The sequence below is a fragment of the Odocoileus virginianus genome, chromosome 11 (genome assembly GCF_023699985.2).
Source record: "Odocoileus virginianus isolate 20LAN1187 ecotype Illinois chromosome 11, Ovbor_1.2, whole genome shotgun sequence".
Lineage (NCBI taxonomy): Eukaryota > Metazoa > Chordata > Mammalia > Artiodactyla > Cervidae > Odocoileus > Odocoileus virginianus.
Window position 1 is genome coordinate 4,467,261 of NC_069684.1, and position 20,375 is coordinate 4,487,635.

General features: G+C 43.2%; 1 protein-coding gene across 1 annotated transcript in view; it reads right to left on the bottom strand.

Moving 5' to 3' along the window:
- The window catches only part of CRB1 (crumbs cell polarity complex component 1), a 207,049-nt gene that overhangs the window by 122,279 nt on the left and 64,395 nt on the right, over nt 1-20,375 (bottom strand). Inside the window, 1 exon segment of the mRNA XM_070473843.1 lies at nt 5,959-6,154. Coding sequence (XP_070329944.1) covers nt 5,959-6,154 — 196 coding nt within the window.

Below are 20,375 nucleotides of genomic sequence, written 5' to 3' on the forward strand. Positions count from 1 at the left end.
AGGGGAGGCCGTGAGGAGATACCCCTCGTCCAAGGTATGGAGCAGTGGCTGTGCTTTGCTGGAGCAGCCGTGAAGAGATACCCCACGTCCAAGGTAAGAGGAACCCAAATAAGATGGTAGGTGTTGCGAAAGGGCGTCAAAGGGCAGACAGACTAAAACCATAATCACAGAAAACTAGCCAATCTGATCACAGGACCACAGTCTTGTCTAAGTTGATGAAACTAAGCCATGCCATGTGGGGCCACCCAAGATGGATGGGTCATGGTGGAGAGGTCTGACAGAATGTGGTCCACTGGAGAAGGGAATGGCAAACCACTTCGGTACTCTTGCCTTGAGAACCCCATGAACAGTATGAGAAGGCAAAATGATAGGATACTGAAAGAGGAACTCCCCAGGTCGGTAGTTGCCCAATATGCTACTGGAGATTAGTGGGGAAATAACTCCAGAAAGAATGAAGGGATGGAGCCAAAGCAAAAACAATTCCCAGTTGTGGATGTGACTGGTGATAGAAGCAAGGTCTGATGCTGTAAAGAGCAATATTGCATAGGAACCTGGAATGTTAGGTCCATGAATCAAGGCAAATTGGAAGTGGTCAAACAGGAGATGGCAAGAGTGAATGTCGACATTCTAGGAGTCAGCGAACTAAAATGGACTGGAATGGGTGACTTTAACTCAGATGACCATTATATCTACTACTGTGGGCAGGAATCCCTTAGAAGAAATGCAGTAGCCATCATGGTCAACAAAAGAGTCTGAAATGCAGTACTTGGATACAATCTCAAAAACGACAGAATGATCTCTGTTCGTTTCCAAGGCAAACTATTCAATATCATGGTAATCCAAGCCTATGCCCCTACCAGTAATGCTGAAGAAGCTGAAGTTGAATGGTTCTATGAAGACCTACAAGACCTTTCAGAATTAACACCCAAAAAAGACGTCCTTTTCATTATAGGCGACTGGAATGCAAAAGTAGGAAGTCAAGAAACACCTGGAGTAACAGGCAAATTTGGCCTTAGAGTACGGAATGAAGCAGGGCAAAGGCTAATAGAGTTTTGCCAGGAGAACGCACTGGTCACAGCAAACACCCTCTTCCAACAACACAAGAGAAGACTCTACACATGGACATCACGAGATGGTCAACACCGAAATCAGATTGATTATATTCTGTGCAGCCAAAGATGGAGAAGCTCTATACAGTCAGCAAAAACAAGACTGGGATCTGACTGTGTCTCAGATCATGAACTCCTTATTGTCAAATTCAGACTTAAACTTAAGAAAGTAGGGATAACCACTAGACCATTCAGGTATGATCTAAATCAACCCTTATGACTGTACAGTGGAAGTGAGAAATAGATTTAAGGGACTAGATCTGATAGACAGAGAGCCTGATGAACTATGGACAGAGGTTCATGACATTGTATAGGAGACAGGGATCAAGACCATCCCCATGGAAAACAAATGCAAAAAGGCAAAACGGTTGTCTGAGGAGGCCTTACAAATAGCTGTGAAAAGAAGAGAAGCGAAAAGCAAAGGAGAAAAGGAAAGATATTCCCATTTGAATGCAGAGTTCCAAAGAATAGCCAGGAGAGATAAGAAAGCCTTCCTCAGTGATCAGTGCAAAGAAATAGAGGAAAACAACAGAATGGGAAAGACTAGAGATCTCTTCAAGAAAATTAGAGATACCAAGGGAACATTTCATGCAAAAATGGGCTCAATAAAGGACAGAAATGGTATGGACCTAACAGAAGCAGAAGATATTAAGAAGAGGTGGCAAGAATACACAGAAGAACTGTACAAAAAAGATCTTCATGACCCAGATAATCACAATGGTGTGATCACTCACCTAGAGCCATACATCCTGGAATGTGAAGTCAAGTGGGCCTTAGAAGGCATCACTATGAACAAAGCTAGTGGATGTGATGGAATTCCAGTTGAGCTATTTCAAATCCTGAAAGATGACACTGTGAAAGGGCTGCACTCAATATGCCAGCAAATTTGGAAAACTCAGCAGTGGCCACAGGACTGGAAAAGGTCAGTTTTCATTCCAATCCCTAAGACAATCCCAAAGAATGCTCAAACTACCGCACAATTGCACTCATCTCACACGCTAGTAAAGTAATGCTCAAAATTCTCCAAGCCAGGCTTCAGCAATACATGAACCGAGAACTTTCAAATGTTCAAGCTGGATTTAGAAAAGGCAGAGGAACCAGAGATCAAATTGCCAACATCTGCTGGATCATCAAAAAAGCAAGAGAGTTCCAGAAAAACATCTATTTCTGCTTTATTGACTACGCCAAAGCCTTTGACTGTGTGGATCACAATAAACAGTGGAAAGTTCTGAAAGAAATGGGAATACCAGACCACCTGACCTGCCTCTTGAGAAACCTGTATGCAGGTCAGGAAGCAACAGTTAGAACTGGACATGGAACAACAGACTGGTTCCAAATAGGAAAAGGAGTACGTCAAAGCTGTATATTGTCACCCTGCATATTTAACTTATATGCAGAGTACATCATGAGAAATGCTGGGCTGGAAGAAGCACAAGCTGGAATCAAGATTGCCGGGAGAAACATCAATAACCTCAGATATGCAGATGACACCACCCTTATAGCAGAAAGTGAAGAGGAACTGAAAAGCCTCTTGATGAAAGTGAAAGAGGAGAGTGAAAAAGTTGGCTTAAAGCTTAACATTCAGAAAACTAAGATCATGGCATCTGGTCCCATCACCTCATGGGAAGTAGATGGGAGACAGTGGAAACAGTGTCAGACTTTTTTTGGGGGGCTCCAAAATCACTGCAGATGGTGACTGCAGCCATGAAATTAAAAGTTGCTTACTCCCTGGAAGGAAAGTTATGACCAACCTAGATAGCATATTAAAAAGCAGAGACATTACTTTGCCAACAAAGGTCCATGTGGTCAAGGCTATGGTTTTTCCAGTGGTCATGTATGGATGTGAGAGTGGGACTGTGAAGAAAGCTGAGCACCAAAGAATGGATGCTTTTGAACTATGGTGTTGGAGAAGACTCTTGAGAGTCCCTTGGACTGCAAGGAGATCCAACCAGTCCATCCTAAAGGAGATCAGTTCTGGGTGCTTATTGAAAGGACTGATGCTGAAGCTGAAAGTCCAATACTTTGGCCACATTATGCGAAGAGTTGACTCGTTGGAAAAGACCCTGATGCTGGGAGGGATTGGGGGCAGGAGGAGAAGGGGACGACAGAGGACGAGATGGCTGGATGGCATCACTGACTCAATGGGCATGAGTTTGAGTAAACTCCGCGAGTTGGTGACGGACAGGGAGGCCTGGCGTGCTACGATTCATGGGGTTGAAAAGAGTCAGACATGACTGAGCGACTGAACTGACTGACTGAAGGAGACCCTGGAGAGCTTAGGAGACTTACTTACCCCAAGCAAGTATTCAGTCAAAATTACTTGAAAACCATGATTGTTTATACTTTTGTTTCCTCACCCATAAATTGAAGGTACCTTTGTCACAGAGTTGTTGGGATAATTAAATGTGTATATGAAGGATGAACATAGCATGCCAAAGGGCAGAAAATACTGAATAAAACTACTGAATAGTATGAGATAGAGTAGTTAATATTTGTGAGGCAGCAGAGAATGATTTATACCATCAAGGCACTTTCTTATATAAAAAAATCCAGTAATAAGGTCCCTAGTGAAATAATAAATTATGAAAAAGAGGAAAGCTTCTCATTATATAAATTGTGACTTATGTTTCCTCATTTCTAGATTACAAGAATATTTTATTCATGTTATTTATAATGATTTGTTGATTGAATGGGGTTATCTGACAGATCTAAAAAAAAAAATCTGACCGGGAGAGTTGTTCACTTTATTTCAGTTTAGTTGGCCTTTCCTTGAGGATCTAATATTGAAAAATCATGGGCTTACACACTTGGCTTAGATAAAATAAGTGTCTAGGGGGAGGATATCTATGATTTAATAAAGAGTAACAGCCCTGTTCACCCTGGCTATGTGTCTATCTACCACCAATGCAGACATTAAGATTACACTAACAAAAATGAAATACTAGCAAATATAAGTGACTATAATTTTTACACATAATTTTCCTAGCTAGAAATCCTCTATTCACTATTGCATTTCTGATTTAAAAAATGCCTACTGCAAATCTGAATACCGCGTGTGAGACACTGAAGACCAGGGCCCTGTGGTCGAGGCTGGCAAGTGCACCTGGGTTCACAGACTCAGTCTCCATTTACACGTCCCTTTGTCTGCAGGAACCTTCCAGGGGCGTAGTTTCTGCCTTTCTCACATATCTCATAGCAAATGTGTTAATCTTTTCAGTGGGAAAACAAAGTCAGGTCGTATTTGCTGAACTTGGGATGAGAGAACTATGGATACAGTAGAAAAAGTATTCACGGCACATACTCATGTGAAGAGAGGGAAGCTGGCATGAAGCAGGTGTAGCCTTGTTCTGTTTGTGTTTCCAAAGGCATCAAAGGGCTTCCCAGGTGGCACTAGTGGTAAAGAACTCATTTGCCAATGCAGGAGACATAAGAGACATGAATTCGATCCCTGGGTCAGGAAGATGCCCTGGAGGAGGGCATGGCAACCTGCTCAGTATCCTTGACTGGAGAATCCCATGGACAGAGGAGCCTGGAGGGTTACAGTCCACAGTTTTACAGAGTCAGACACGACTGAAGCGACTCCGTATGCACGCATGCAGGCACCAAAAGCGTGTGACTTCTGTCCTGACGCCTCCTGGAAACAGTGAGGCCTGGCTGGGAGAGCCTCCTCTTTCCCTGGAGCACTTGTGTGGGAACCGCGCCTCTGGTTTGTCTGTCCACGTGTTGCCCAGTTACCAGTCCCCAGGCGTGAAGATTCTCACCACCGAGAACAAGTGGGTGTAACTGGAAGTCACAGGCAAAGCTTGGATCACACTCACAGTTTACCAAAGAGGTGTTCCACCACCTTGCTCTGCATAAAATTAATTGTTTTCCTGAATATATTTGAAGCACACAAGACTTTTATTGCTCCCCCTTTGAGTCTGACTTATTTTGAAATTCAGATTTGGGTAAATTATACCTTATTTATTAAATAAAATTGGATTCTGGTGCTCCTTTGCAAAGAATTAACTGTATGAACCTGTGGGGGTGTCCCCTGACTTCCCCAAACTTTAAACTCTTTGTTGTCAAGGGGGAGTTTTAAGGCCCACCTTGCCTTCCTCTGAGCTGCCGGAGGATCTGTGAGGACACAGCCAGGTGCTAAGCAGTTAAAACTCAAGGGTTTGATAACTCAATGCCTGTGCTTTAACTAAGTATTAGAAAGTTCTTCCAAAAAATATCTTACATGAATTCAACTACCATCACCCAAATTTATTATACGCCTCATATTATGGTACGATTTATTGTTTCGGTTTTGTTTTTGCTGACAAGTCAATGTTAGACTCTAATTTGGAACATCATTCTGCTGGCTCAAAAGTACTCACCTAATTCCCCCAACACCTAGAAATTCAAGACATAATTAATTTAATATCACTGCCCTTGCCAACACTGTTTAGATAAAATTCCTAAAGGATTTCTTTTTCACCACTTGATTTATATGCTTGTCATTTCATAAGTACAATCTTACATTCACATACGGAATGACTCCAGCCTCGTTTTCGCATCTGCCACAGATAGGGAAGGTAGATCCCCCTTTGTCTCCTCGATGTGGAAGGCCGGCACTTTTCTATAACAGAAGAAATTCTAAACTGTTACAAGAACGACTTGGAAAATGCTCTCTCTTGAGACAGGGGCCCTCTGAAGGATGCATTTTTTAATAAAGCATGACTGCTACAACCTTGCATCACTTGCATCATTTTTAAGAATAAAAAGCACTCTGAAAACGTTAAGCTGGGGATGTGAGATCTCCAGATTCACCAGAGGTGGTGCAGAAGCTTCTGGCCAGTGAGTGCTCTCTCGGGAGAAAGCATACCTGTTGGCTCCGTCCACGCACAGTCCACCATGGAGACACGGCCCACTGGCACACTCGTCCGTGTTGAGCTCACAGTGGTCGCCCAGGAATCCGGGGGCACAGTCACAGAAGTAGGCCCCCACAGCGTCCTGACAAGTGGCACCATTGAGGCAGGGCTGGGACCGACACTCATCAACTTCCAGTTCACAGTTTACACCTTTTTTCAAAAGTTGGCACAGGAGAAAAAAAAGGAAAAGTTTTAGCAAAGTGTTAATATTTTTGCTCTTTGGCAATGCTTTGTTTGCCAAAGCTCTTGTCAAATGTGATGTTGCCCAAAATAATTTTCCTCCTTAATTGTAACTGATATTAACTTTCTGGCAGGCTTGCGGGAAGTTCACAAAGCAGAGCAGCTGTCACTTACAAAGAACTATCGCCTGCAACAGCTTGTGGCTTTTTCGTCCCTGGAAACAAATCATTTTTAGAACAAAGTAATTGTTTATTGTACTTTTGTTGGAAGACTGAAAGGGACTGGCCAGTATCTTTAAATTATTTTTAAACACTTAGTTTAATTAGGCATCACATTGAACAGTGGGTAAAAGCTCAGACTCCAAAGCCAAATGGCCTGGATTGGAATCTTGGCTCATCCTCTTTTGGTTGTGTGGCCTTGGGAAAGTTGCTTGACCTTTCCTAATCTCAGTTTCTTAACCTGAAAAATGGGACCAATAGTTGTAATTACCCCATAGGATAGTTATTACAATTCCATTGTGTTCTAAAGTGCCTAACATAATACCTGGAGTATACTACATGTTTGCTAGAGGAAAAAAGGTACTTTCTCTTTCCACAAATATTTATTGTACAATGTGCAATTATTTCCTTGCATATCCTTTTTGCATAGAAATATTTACACTTTCCATACCACTGTAAAATGCTGCTTTTAAATAGAAAATCCATTTGTGACTTAAACTCAATGTATTTAGTGCTATTATTAAAAGCTACTTCAAAAAAAAAAAGCTACTTCATTTTAAGGTAAAATTACATTTAAAAAAATCTGTATTTCCCCTTTCCCCAAACAGTAGGTGAAGATTATTTTCTAAGCAAGCTAAGTTTAAAATTAACAAAAGTAGTCACACTGAGATTGCAAAGTATTCTGCTGAATCTGTCTAAATAATATTTGATGGTGCATTCATGTTTAGTCATGTCCAACTCTTTGTGACCCCATAGACTGTAGCTTGCCAGGCTCCTCTGTCCATGGGATTCTCCAGGCAAGAATATGGGAGTGGGTTAACATTTCCTACTCTGGAGGATCTTCTTGACCCAGGGATTTAACCTGTGTCTCTTACATATCCTGCATTAGCAGGCAGGTTTTTACCATTAGCGCCACCTCAGAAGCTGAAATAGTATTTGATACACAATAATCAAATGTGCATATAGGTTTTAAAAGATACAAAAGGGGGCTATCTATATTTGCTCATCTTTATTCCTGGGCCTATTCCATAGGATAACAAATTTTGAATTAAAGTTATAGAGGAATTTCTCAAGAACTCAGAGGTTTTTAGTAGTTATTCGATTTTTTGTCCTCTTTTCTGACAGAAAATGAAATAGGATATTCCAGTACCACCTGCCATTTTCAGTTGTGACTAGACTCTACAAATGCTGAACTGAAAAGAGATGCCAGCATGTTAACTTTGAGTGGTTTTTGAGAAGAAAAAGAATTTAAATTTTATATCAATAAAAATGGAAAGTTGTGGAATAGTATTTGTTGTAGGTAAGTGGCTTGCCATTTTTTTTCAAACTTTAAACTGCTTATTTTATATCAGAATGTAGCCGATTAACAATGTTGTGATAGTTTCAGGTGGACAGCTAAGGGACTCAGCCATACATACACACGTATCCATCCTCCCAGCCATACATACACACGTATCCATCCTCCCAGCCACGCGTACACACGTATCCATCCTCCCAGCCACGCATACACACGTATCCACCCTCCCAGCCACGCGTGCACACGTATCCACCCTCGCAGCCACGTGTGCACACGTATTCACCCTCGTAGCCACGCGTGCACACGTATCCACCCTCCCAGCCACGCGTGCACACGTATCCACCCTCGCAGCCACGCGTGCACACGTATTCACCCTCCCAGCCATGCGTACACACGTATCCACTCTCCCAGCCATATGTACACACGTATCCGTCCTCCCAGCCATACACACACACGTATCCACCTCCCAGCCATACGTACACACGTATCCGTCCTCCCAGCCATACGTACTCACGTATCCACCCTCCCAGCCATACACACACACGTATCCACCCTCCCAGCCACGCGTGCACACGTATCCACCCTCCCAGCCACGCGTGCACACGTATCCACCCTCCCAGCCACGCGTGCACACGTATCCACCCTCCCAGCCACGCGTGCACACGTATCCACCCTCCCAGCCATACACACACGTATCCGTCCTCCCAGCCATACACACACACGTATCCACCTCCCAGCCATACGTACACACATATCCGTCCTCCCAGCCACACGTACTCACGTATCCACCCTCCCAGCCACGCGTACACACGTATCCACCCTCCCAGCCACACACACACACACGTATCCGCCCTCCCAGCCACACACACACACGTATCCGCCCTCCCAGCCACACACACACACGTATCCGCCCTCCCAGCCACACACACACACGTATCCGCCCTCCCAGCCACACACACACACGTATCCGCCCTCCCAGCCACACACACACACGTATCCGCCCTCCCAGCCACACACACACGTATCCGCCCTCCCAGCCATACACACACACGTATCCGCCCTCCCAGCCATACACACACACGTATCCACCCTCCCAGCCATACACATACATGTATCTACCCTCCCAGCCATGCGTACACACATATCCACCCTCCCAGCCATACATACACATAAAATATTTGTTATTCAGTTGCTAAGTCATGTCTGACTCTTTGTGACCCCCATGGACTGCAGCAGCTGGCTTCCCTGTCCTTCACCATCTCCCAGAGTTCACTCAAACTCATGTCCACTGAGTCAGTGATACCATCTGACCATCTCTTCCTCTGTCATCCCCTTCTCCTTCTGCCCTCAATTTTTCCCAGCATCAGGGTCTTTTCCAGTAAGTTGGCTTTTTGGAAATCAGGTAGCCAAAGTACTGGAGCTTCATTTTCAGCATCAGTCCTTCCAATGAATATTCAGGGTTGATGTCTTTTAGGATTGATTGATGTCCTTTAGGATTTGATCTTATTCAAGGGACTCTCAAGAGTCTTCTCTAGCACAATTCAAAAGCATAAATTCTTCAGCACTCAACTTTCTTTATGGTTCAACTCTCACATCCTAATAGCTTTGGACTACATCTTTTGGTATTTTAGTCATCTATATTTACTAAAAACCATTAACATATAAAGCCAAACAAGTGGTTTAAAACTTGTTAACACTTTCCTAAATTTTATTTCATAATGCAAATAAAATTCATATATTCATCTGTTATACACTCAGGTTACTTCCTATTGCTTAAGAAATAAGATAAATAAATTAGAAACTATTATTTTAGACACTGCAGCTCCATTTATAACAATGTCATTCAAATACTTTAACTCTAAAGTAATCCTAATGCATGTGTAAGAATGTGTTTCAAAAGCTTAAGTTCAATTTCAGTACAAACAACTATTTGCTTTGGATTTATTTGATATGTTTATATCACTCTTAATATTACTTAACAATGTGATTCTTATCACAGCTTTTCAGTGGTACTGATACAGGAAGAAAAAGAAAAAGTGATTTGGTCTACGTCTGAGTGCTGCCAAAACAGCTGGATGAAAAGTGATGAGCACAGTCATCCAGATGTTTTTGTATTTCCAGATGCTTGGCTTCATAGATGAAACATCTGGAAAACTAACTATGACCTTCAGTTTTCATTTGGATGTTTACTGTTTCACGCATATAGCCATGGAGTACAGAGAGTTAAAAGACCTTCAAAAACATACCTGAGCAGTGTGGTCCAGTCTGTCTGGAGACATTCACTTTGTAACTAGTGTTGCTAAGTATGGGGCTGTGTCTTGTAACTCTATGTAGCAACAGAAACTGAATGCAGTTACTGAGTAGCCCTTTTGTGGCTAATTGTCTAAGAAAAGGAAACTTCATAACATTAAATTCTTTCACAAAAACTCCTCCAGGAGCTGAACCGATCTGTTGGAATTGGCTTATAGTTCTGTGAATTCCATGGATGGTATAGTGCATGGGGTCACAAAGAGTCAGACATGACTGAATGCCTTTCACTTTCATTTTTTTTCTGTATGAAAGGAAAGTAGAAAGGTTGGGATAAAAACACAAATAAAAGGAACTCTGCGTCAAGAGAAAAATGTACAGGACAGGAAAAAATTCCTCTGACTATTAGGTTCAGGGCCGCACTATAACTTACACAGCGACATCACTACATATACCCAGATGACTAAGGTGTTATATCACGAATTCCTGACAGTCACAGATAGTTCCACTCTGAACTGCACAATTTTCATTAGCTGTCAAAGGCAGTTCAGAAATTCTCTCACAACCAAATATTTTTAAAGATACTAATTTCAAAGAAGGATTGAAACTGCATGCATTTAGGGGCGCACAGGGAGACCTGGTGTGCGCAATCCATGGGGTCTCAGAGTCGGACATGACCAAGCGGCTCAACAGCAGCAACAGAAAAGAAAAAGGATGCCAGGTTTCCATGTCGAGGCACGGGCTTTGGTGGAGAAGCAACGTTCCTGGCAAATAATCTAAAGATGCGCCCTTCCTTCTTCTATAATTAACTTAAAGCAAAAAACCACTCCATTTCATCCTGGCTTTGACGATGCTTTTGGTGGGTTCTCCTTTAGTCTCTTCAAAGCCTTCTGGACGTGATTATCTCTTCCCTTCCCAAGTCCTCCTTGCTCTCCTCTTCTTGCTAACTTGCTACATCATTTTTCCCCCTTTTCCTTATGTGGAAAGGTCATATTCCCTGGAGGGAGGAGAGTTCACTTCAGAGACATCTCTCACTTCATAGCCCTAAGGCCAAGAGAAGGGCCAGACCTTCCTGCCTCCACCCCGACCTCAGACCTCGCCCAGATACCTTGTGAACAGACATCCTTGCCTGGGGGGTGGGGGGGTGGGGAGGAGTCGGTCTTGTTAGAACCCAAGAAAAGTGACGTCCAAACTTCAAGTGCAGAGAGTGTCAGTCCAAGGGCACTGGGAAGTCTGCTGTCCGCGCGGTGCTGTGGTCACCCCTTCCCAAGACCACCTACCCTGAATCAGAGAAGCGCCAGGACACACACGCTCTCAGATTCCCTTCTCCACCTGGTTCCTGGTTTGAGTGTGCCGACGAGAGCCACTTGGGGACTCGGGAGGCAGAAGAGATGCCGGGACTCTCTAGAAATTTTCCTAGATCGGCCCCACATGGCGTCACGTGGGCATCCCGGCAGCTCCCCGGAGGGTCTAGAGACCACTCATCCCACGGCTGCAGGACGGGGTGTCTGGGAACTTCCCAGAGATCCTTCAGAGCTGCAGCACCTTCTCGGGAGCTTTCAAGAATGCCCACTTCAGTGCTTTGGTGAAGATCTTTCCCGGGAATTTCTGTGACTCCCCTGCCCCAGCCATCAGACAAGCAGGGCCGGTCTTCTGGAATTCATGGCATGTGACCTTTGCTGTCACTCAGGTCCTTGCACCTAGAAGGGCCCTGTATGAGTTTGCCAGGGTTTCCTGGGAGGCTCAGACAGTAAAGAATCGGCCTGCGATGCAGGAGACCTGGGTTCCATCTCCGGGTTGGGGAGATCCCCTGGAGGAGGGAATAGCAACCCGCTCCAGTATTCTGGCCTGGTTCGATGGCATCACCGACTCAATGGACATGAGCTTGAGCAAACTCTGGGAGCTGGTGAAGGACAGGGAAGCCTGGTGTGCTGCAGTCTATGCAGTCGCAGAGTCGGACACGACTGAGCGACTGAACAACGACAAACTACTGGAAATCAAGTGGCTTAAAAAGTGGAAACGTGTTGTCTCACAGTTTCCAAGTCTGAGACGGAGGTGTCATCAGGACTGGCTGGCTCTTCATAGGGTTGTGAGGAAGAATCTACTCCAGGCCTCCGCCCTGTTTCTGGGGCTTGGCTGCCAGTCTCTGACATCCTTTGCTTTATGGAACCATCACCACAATCTCTGTCCTCATATAGGAATTAAGGGCTTACAAATTATATTGCCTGTTCTGCATACAAGCCTTTAATTCCTATATGAAACTCCTCATATCTGAAAAACATAGAATGAATCATTTTCCTAACTAAATCCCGATTGATATGCAGACCTAGGATAGAAAATATTGGAGGAGCACATTCAAACAAGCAGAACTCTTCAGGGTTTGGTCCAACCTTCAGATTAAAGGAGAGAAACCGAGGGTCAAAGATACAGCAGAAATGCAGTTGGAGGACAGCCCCAGACTTCTCACCTTCATCCTTGGTGAGCTGGGGGTTGGATGGGACCCCAGACACGTGCTGGGACCCAGGAAAGAGGTTGTGAGTGTCCTGTTTTTCCTTTTAGAACTCTGAAGACACACCAGGCCACCATAATTCCCAGGCTGCCATACCACGGAATGATCAAACAGAGAGAACGACATGAAGCCTGAATATGTGGAAGTGAGATGATTTTACGGAGAATGCTTGTGCAAGCATGAAAAACTGCCAATGCTTCTTCTGGCGAGCGAAATAATTACTGCTTTATAACACCAGGTGAGAGAATTATAAAAACTGTCCCTGTGGCTCTCACTTTCCTTTTCTCCCCCCTTTCCTCTGCTGCTCATCACAGGCAAGTAGAGGAACGTGGGTTTGCGGGCAGACCACCCAGGACTGCACTGAGATATAAGAAACACAGATTCAATCCCTGGGTCAGGAAGATCCCCTGGAGGAGGGCACGGCAGCCCACTCCAGCATTCTCGCCTGGAGAATCCATGGACAGAGGGGGTGGGTGGACTATAGGCCATGGGGGTCACAAAGAGTCGGACATGACAGCGCAGCATGGCACAAATCCCAGGCTGGTCGGGGAGACATCAAGACAGGGAAAGAGTGATGGATGGCACAAATGCAGAGAGGCCAGGAGATGGAGATTCTGCTAGAAGTGAAGTAAGATTTCTATAGAAGCAAGAAAACAGGAAGTTTAGTTGTGAGAATGTGGGTGGTTAAACCTTTTGAACGAAGGCAGGCTCTGACCTGAAGTTGTGCTTTTGTATGGTTAGAGTGGAATAGCGATGGGGGTCACCAAAAATAAGAAGCTCAAGAAATTATAAAAACTTGGTCCATAAAGTTCTGCAATAGCTGTTAATTTGATTTAGATAAACCAAAAACTTACTCGGGTACCAAAACATCTTTGTAATATTTCCAAGTTCTTTTCCCATGACAATTCTATCACCCCTCTACATTCTAGTCCTATGAGACCATTTGCCTTTTCTCAAACCCACTAGGTCCCTCTACCCTTGCTCAAGTTTAGACACACTGCTCTCTCTCCCTCTTCTGGAAAGTTCTTTCCCACCTATCCACCTGATGAAGTCATCCTTTAAGGCTTCTGTTAAATGTCCCATCCCCAGTGAAGTCTGGCCCGTTTTCCTTACTCTTTCCAGCCTCCTGGGTTCCACGGACAGTCCACTGTTATATTTTACTTATTTGTTACTTGCTTATATAGCACAACTGCTTTGAAGACAAAGATCCATGCCTGTTATTAATGGTAACAGCTGGCATTCAGAGTTTATTTCACACCAGGTACTGTGCTAAGCATTTCATGTGCATGATCTGATTTTGTTTGTCAAAAAATTATCCATGAGGTATTACTATGATGCCTATTTTATTAAGGATGAAGCTGCAGCCCAGAGAAGTTAAGAATTTATACAAGATCAAAAAGCCAGGAAGTGGCAGAGTCAGGATTAGGAAGGGAACAGCTTACAGGGAAGAGAAGAGAGCCATGGACTGCATGACAGTCTTTCAGGAGCGGTGGGCTGAGAAAGTCAACTTCCCTCTTGGCCCCCAGACTCAAGGCGAGAGGAAGGAACCCTTTAATAAGGGCTGTGTGCAAAGTGCTTTCATCCAAAGAGGCGCCAAGTTCTAGCAAAGGCCAACAAATTAAAGGTCCACTGGAAAAAAGTTAAAATGTTTTACTTACTTGCATTTGAGAAAAGACTGTGGGGGTGGGGGTAGAAGCAGGTGACCATTCTCAGGGAAATCAGGAAGCAGTTTTTCCCTTTAACATCTTCTCAGAAACTCTACAATTTTGATCTGTAACTTGAGCCAGATCACCCTTCTGGCCATTTCCAGGATGTCTCCGCCAACTATCTCACAGGCATCATTCAGCAATTCCAAATACAAACTCTCTCTCCTCCGTCCACCCTCTCTCCCACCCCTGCTGGTGAAAGGTGTTATCATCCAGGTCCCTCAAGCCAGATTTCCAGGAATTACTGTGATCTGCCTCACTATTTCCCATGCCCTAATTAGCCATCAAATCCCATCATTCCTTCCTTAGAAATGGATGTAAGGTGACATCCGCATCGCTGTAAACTTGCCCAGATCCTGCTCACCATCTCTCATCCTTCTGACTGCCAGCTTTTCTCTTCCAAATCTCTCTTTACATTTCTAGGAGTGATCTCTATAAGAAACAGATCTGATTTTACCATTGCCCGTGTTAATTTTTTAAAATAATTTCTTCTTGTTTTCAAGAAAAAGCGTGGTTGTCTTGGAATGCTACAGAAGCTGTGCTTGGAATGCTTCTAAAAGATATGGACACTCTTGGAGCCACCTACAAGGATGGTCTTGCAGCCTACTGTCTCTCACACCCCTCGACTGCACATAGCTGTCCTTGTAAAACCTGCTGCTCACCCAATATACTTAATAACTAACAGGGCTCTGTGCACAAGAATTTCCTCTTGAGTAAGAATCATGTATGCCATTCCTGGGTTCTTAGGGAGTGATGTATAATGCATCGGTTAAACAGCCATCAGAGCGTATCTGCAGCCAGTATCACGGCAGAGGTACGGAGCACAGTTTCCATTACAACTATGGGTTTACGGCAGAAGGCTGGGTTTCTACAGGTCACTCATAATCTTTTAACCTCCTGGAGCAATGAAAAGAGTCTGTGTGATTTCCTGCTCTGATTAAAAGTGTCAAACTGGAGCCCATTATACAGAGTGAAGTAAGCCAGAAAGATAAAGACCAATACAGTATACTAACACATATATATGGAGTTTAAAAAGATGGTAACGATAACCCTATATGCAAAATAGAAAAAGAGACACAGATGTACAGAACAGACTTTTGGACTCTGTGGGAGAAGGCGAGGGTGGGATGTTTCAAGAGAAAAGCATCAAAACATGTATATTATCTATAGGGTGAAACAGATCACCAGCCCAGGTTGGATGCATGAGACAAGTGCTCGGGCCTGGTGCACTGGGAAGACCCAGAGGGATCGGGTGGAGAGGGAGGTGGGAGGGGGGATCGGGATGGGGAATACATGTAAATCCATGGCTGATTCATATCAATGTATGGCAAAAATTCACTACAATATTGTAAAGTAATTAGCCTCCAACTAATAAAAATAAATGGGGAAAAAAGTGTCAAGTTACCATAATAACGGTTAGCAAGACATTATGAGAGATTAAGGGCTTCCCAGGTGGCGCTAGTGGAAAAGAGCCTGCCTGCCAACACAGGAAACATAAAGAGATACAGCTTCAATCCCTGGGTCAGGAAGATCCCCTGGAGGAGGGCATAGTAACCCACTTCAGCATTATTGCCTGGAGAATCCCATGGACAGAGAAGTCTGGTGGGCTATAGTCCATTGGATGGCAAAGAGTTGGACAGGACAGAAGCAACTTGCCACACACAAATATGAGAGATTAGAACTGGGATTTTTATTTTCAATGGGAGCACTTTGAACTTTTATCCAATAAGATTTCTGGCTTTTGCATTTCGACATATCTTTTCTAAAGATACCAAAAGGTGTTAACACACTTTTTTAAAAAGCATTAGCTTAAAGTAGATTTTACAAGCTTAGGACTCATCTCTGAAGGACAATTAAGTTTCATCAGTTCCAAGATCACTCTGTGCCACCCTCACATTTTTAACTTCTAGAAATCACCACGGACAATCAACAGTGCCTTGGTGTACTGTTATATTTTAGTTACAGAGGTTTTCATTCTTACCTTATATAGAACCAACGTCAATATCAGTGATGAATTTAACCCTGATAAAACATGAAAATAGATGCACTCTTTTATTATTTTAATCGTATTTACTCCTTACATACTATTATTATGTGTTGTTATTTGTTGTTGTTGTCAGTTGTTAAGTCATGTCTGACTCTGCGACCCCACGGACTGCAGCACATCAGGCTTCCCTGTCCTTCACTATCTCCTGGAGTTGCTCAAACTCATATCTATTGAGTCCATGATACCATCAAACCATCTCATCCTCTGTCACCACCTTCTCCTCCTGTCCTCAGTGTTTCCCAACATTAGGGTCTTTTCCAATGAGTCAGCTCTTCGCATCAGATGGCCAAAGTATTGGAGCTTCAGCTTTAGCATCAGTCCTTCTAATGAATATTCAGGGTTGATTTCCTTTAGGACAGACTGGTTTGATCTCCTTACTGTCCAAGGGACTCTCAAAAGTCTTCTCTAGCACCACAGTTCAAAAGCATCAACTGTTTGGCGCTCAGACTTCTTAATGATCCAACTTTCACATCTGTACAAATAACTACTAGAAAAACCATAGTTTTGACTACATGAATCTTTCTTCACAAAGTGATGTCTCTGCTTTTTAATATGCTGCCTAGGCTTGTCACAGCTTTTCTTCCAAGGAGCAAGTGTCTTTTAATTTCATGGCCGCAGTTACAGTCCACAGTTGTTTTGGAGTCCAAGAAAATAAAATCTGTCACTGTTTCCATTGTTTCCCCATCTATTTGCCATGAAGTGATAGGACTGGATGCCATGAGCTTAGTTTTCTGAATGTTGTGTTTCAAGCCAGCTTTTTCACTCTCCATTCACTTTCATCAAGAGACTCTTCAGTTTCTCTTCACTTTCCACCATTAGGGTGGTGTCATCTGCATATCTGAGGTTATTGATATTTCTCCTGGTAATCTTGATTCCAGCTTGTGCTTCATCCAGCCCAGCATTTCTCATGATGTACTCTGCATGTAAGTTAAATAAGCAGGGTGACAATATACAGCCTTGACGTATTCCTTTCCCAATTTTGAACCAGTCCATTGTTCCATGTTCGGTTCTAACTGTTGCTTCTTGACCTGCATACAGGTTTCTCAGGAGACAATTAAGCTGGTTTGGTATTCCCATCTCTTTAAGAATTTTCCAGAATTTTCTGTGACCCACATAGTCAAAGGCTTTAAGGGTAATCAATGATGCCAACATTATACATTCCAGCCTTCTGTAATGATAATCTTGTAATCATAACAATTATCTTTTTTGATAATTGTTATTCCTGAGTATTTGAAATGTTATAATATTAACAAATCCTTAATTCCTTTATTTTATGATATAGCAGTTTCAGAAATTAAATTCTTGCCTAGACACATCATAGTATTCCAGTTTAAACTCATAGAGTCCTGGGACTATGACCTCAGTTAACTCATTCCTCAGTATGGTTCGAATCTATTCAAACCGAAAGCAGTTCACATATAAGAAAATGATACCTGCAAAACGCACGGGTCAGTGCTGGGTAAACAGTTTTGGTAACAGTAGCAATATTGAAGATGTTAAAATAGTGACAAGCAGCATATACACAGCCTTAAATAGTTATGAAAATATTGTCACTAACTCATTTCATTCTCACCAAGACCCCGACATTAGGTGCTAGTATGATGTTTGTTTGTTAAATTGAGGAAGTGGAAACCAGAACTCTTGTTATTCACCATCATCACGCACCGGGGCAGCTCAGAGCTGGGCCTGGAATCCTGTCCCCGCTCCTCCCACTGCGGGCTGGCAGCCCACCGCCCTCAGACCCGCACAGCTGCGCACAGCTGGGAGGCACCAAGGGGAGAGCCGGAGCCGGAGGGCGCTGAGGATGGAGCATGCCGTCCTCACTGCCGGCTGGACCACAGGCCAGCCATCGGAGCGCACACGCCGGGGGAGACACCACCTCTCTCTGAAACACCGCCGCAGCCCTCCCGCTCGCACTCAGCTCGCTGTCACTCACACAAATAACAACAAATGCAGCCAGCGTACAAGTCTCAGCTCCGCATCCTGGAGCAGGTGCGCCCTGCTCTGCTCAGGGACCGCTTTCCCCCCGGAGTGTTCCCTGATTCTGAGTGGCTTCTTTCCTCCTGCTTCCCCGGCACTCTGTGCAGAGAGAGACTGTAATTTTTGTTCACATGATTTCTCCCTGAATAGGCTGTGAACATTTTTGTCAGGGATAAATTTTGTCTTAGCCATCTTTAGGTCTCCATGGTCTGGCACAGTGTCCAGAGCCTCGCAAAACGGTGATGAATATTTTCTGAGCAAATAGCATTTGTTCCTTTGTGCACTCACTCAACAAACATTTGTCAACAGTGAGAAACCGCATTTCTCATAAAAACTATTTCAAATGGTTCTGTTCCCGAGCAAAGCCCTGAGCAGTATTTAACTGCCTTTGCATGACCCCACCAAAAATCGGTCAATTTCATAATTAAGAGCGTATAGGAAAACCACCATTTTCCTTTGATAAAATAAAGATACAGCCTGTGAAATTCAGAATTTCTCTTTAGGCTGTTACACATTATTTGTCTTTGGGGTTTGAAAGATAATTCTTATGGGAATATTATATGGCGAGTAAAATTTGAGGTATCTAGGTAAGTGCTCACAGAATCAATATTTAAGTGTTCTTTAAACTGCTGTCTCATATATTTATATAAATATGGACTATCTATGAAAATTATTCCTGGTAATGGATATAAGTTCATTAAGTTTCATGTCTTAATTTTGTAAATAGTATTACACTTTCAACAAAAAAAACTTTCAATAGTAACAGTAATAAAAATAATATTTCTCATGAAATAAGATGATATTTTACATAATACTTTTATGCTCCCCAAATTATTTTCATGTGATTTTCAATCACACATTTGATTCACCATAGTTTCAAAATTATTTACCTGAATAAAAATACATTAAGAACAGATGGAACATCAAGCCTAGGTGTGAATCTCCACATTGACTGAAACGCAAATTATGCCTTTGATAAATGCCCACTTTTATGGCAGTGTCAGAGTTGGCTACCTTTTGAGGACTATTAGAAAAAGCTTAGAACATGAAGAATTATCAAAACAATAAAGAAGGTCTTATAGTCTTACAGGAGATTTTAAGTAGCATCTACATCATGAGATGTGGAGAAGCAGAGTGAGTTTAGGTGTGCCAAGGAAAGAGGCTGCGTGGTAACACGGTTTATCTGCCAGCCTCTCAGGGAGGCGTCCCTGTGGCTGCAACTACCGTGGAGACCCGTGCCAAATAACCTGGATTTCCCGCCAGAGGGCAGAAGAGGGCAGGCCAGGGAAGGCGCGCTCTCCTGTTTGCATCGTTCGTGACCCTGCAGGGTTCATTTCTGTCCTAAAATTTAAAGGAAACAAGGTGGTGGTGTTAAAATGTGATACTTCTCTTCCACTCTTTCCTCTCAAATAATAGTCCACTTGCTTGGATTATCAGATCACCCTCCACTGGGCACTCTCTCTACCCTAACCTCTCCCTTCAGTGCATCCGCAGCGCAAGCAGCAGACTGACTTTGTTAAAATGCAAGTCGAACCTTTTCAGTCCTCTGCTCAAAACTGCAACACGTTTGGGATTTTAACAGATACTCACAACTACATAAAAAGAGTAAAACAACAGGCACCTACTATATACAACAGGGAACTATATTCACTATGTTCTATTCACCTGTAATGAATGGAATCTGAAAATGATCCATCTAAAAGATGGGTCACTTTGCTATATACCTGAAACTAACATAACAGTGCAAATTATACTTCAACACAAATTAAAAAAAACTCTAAAGCCATTCATTAATGACTGAATGAGTTCAACAAATATTTATTTTTACCCATATCATTTATCTGGAATATATAAATATATATATATATATAATAAATATCATTTATTTATATAGTAAAAAAATACTATATACATGCACATACATATAAAAATAAATATATGAGTGTGTGTGTGTGTGTGTGTGTGAGTTGCATCCAACTCTTTGCAACCCCATGGACTGTAGCCCGCCAGGCTCTTCAATCCGTGGGATTCTCCAGGCAAGAACACTGGAGTGGGTTGCCATTTCCTTCTCCAGGGGATCTCCCCAGCCCAGGGATCGAACCCGGGTCTCCCACATTGCAGGCCAATTCTTCACTGTCTGAGTCACCAGGCAAGCCCTATGTAAGTATAAAAACTAAAATATAAATA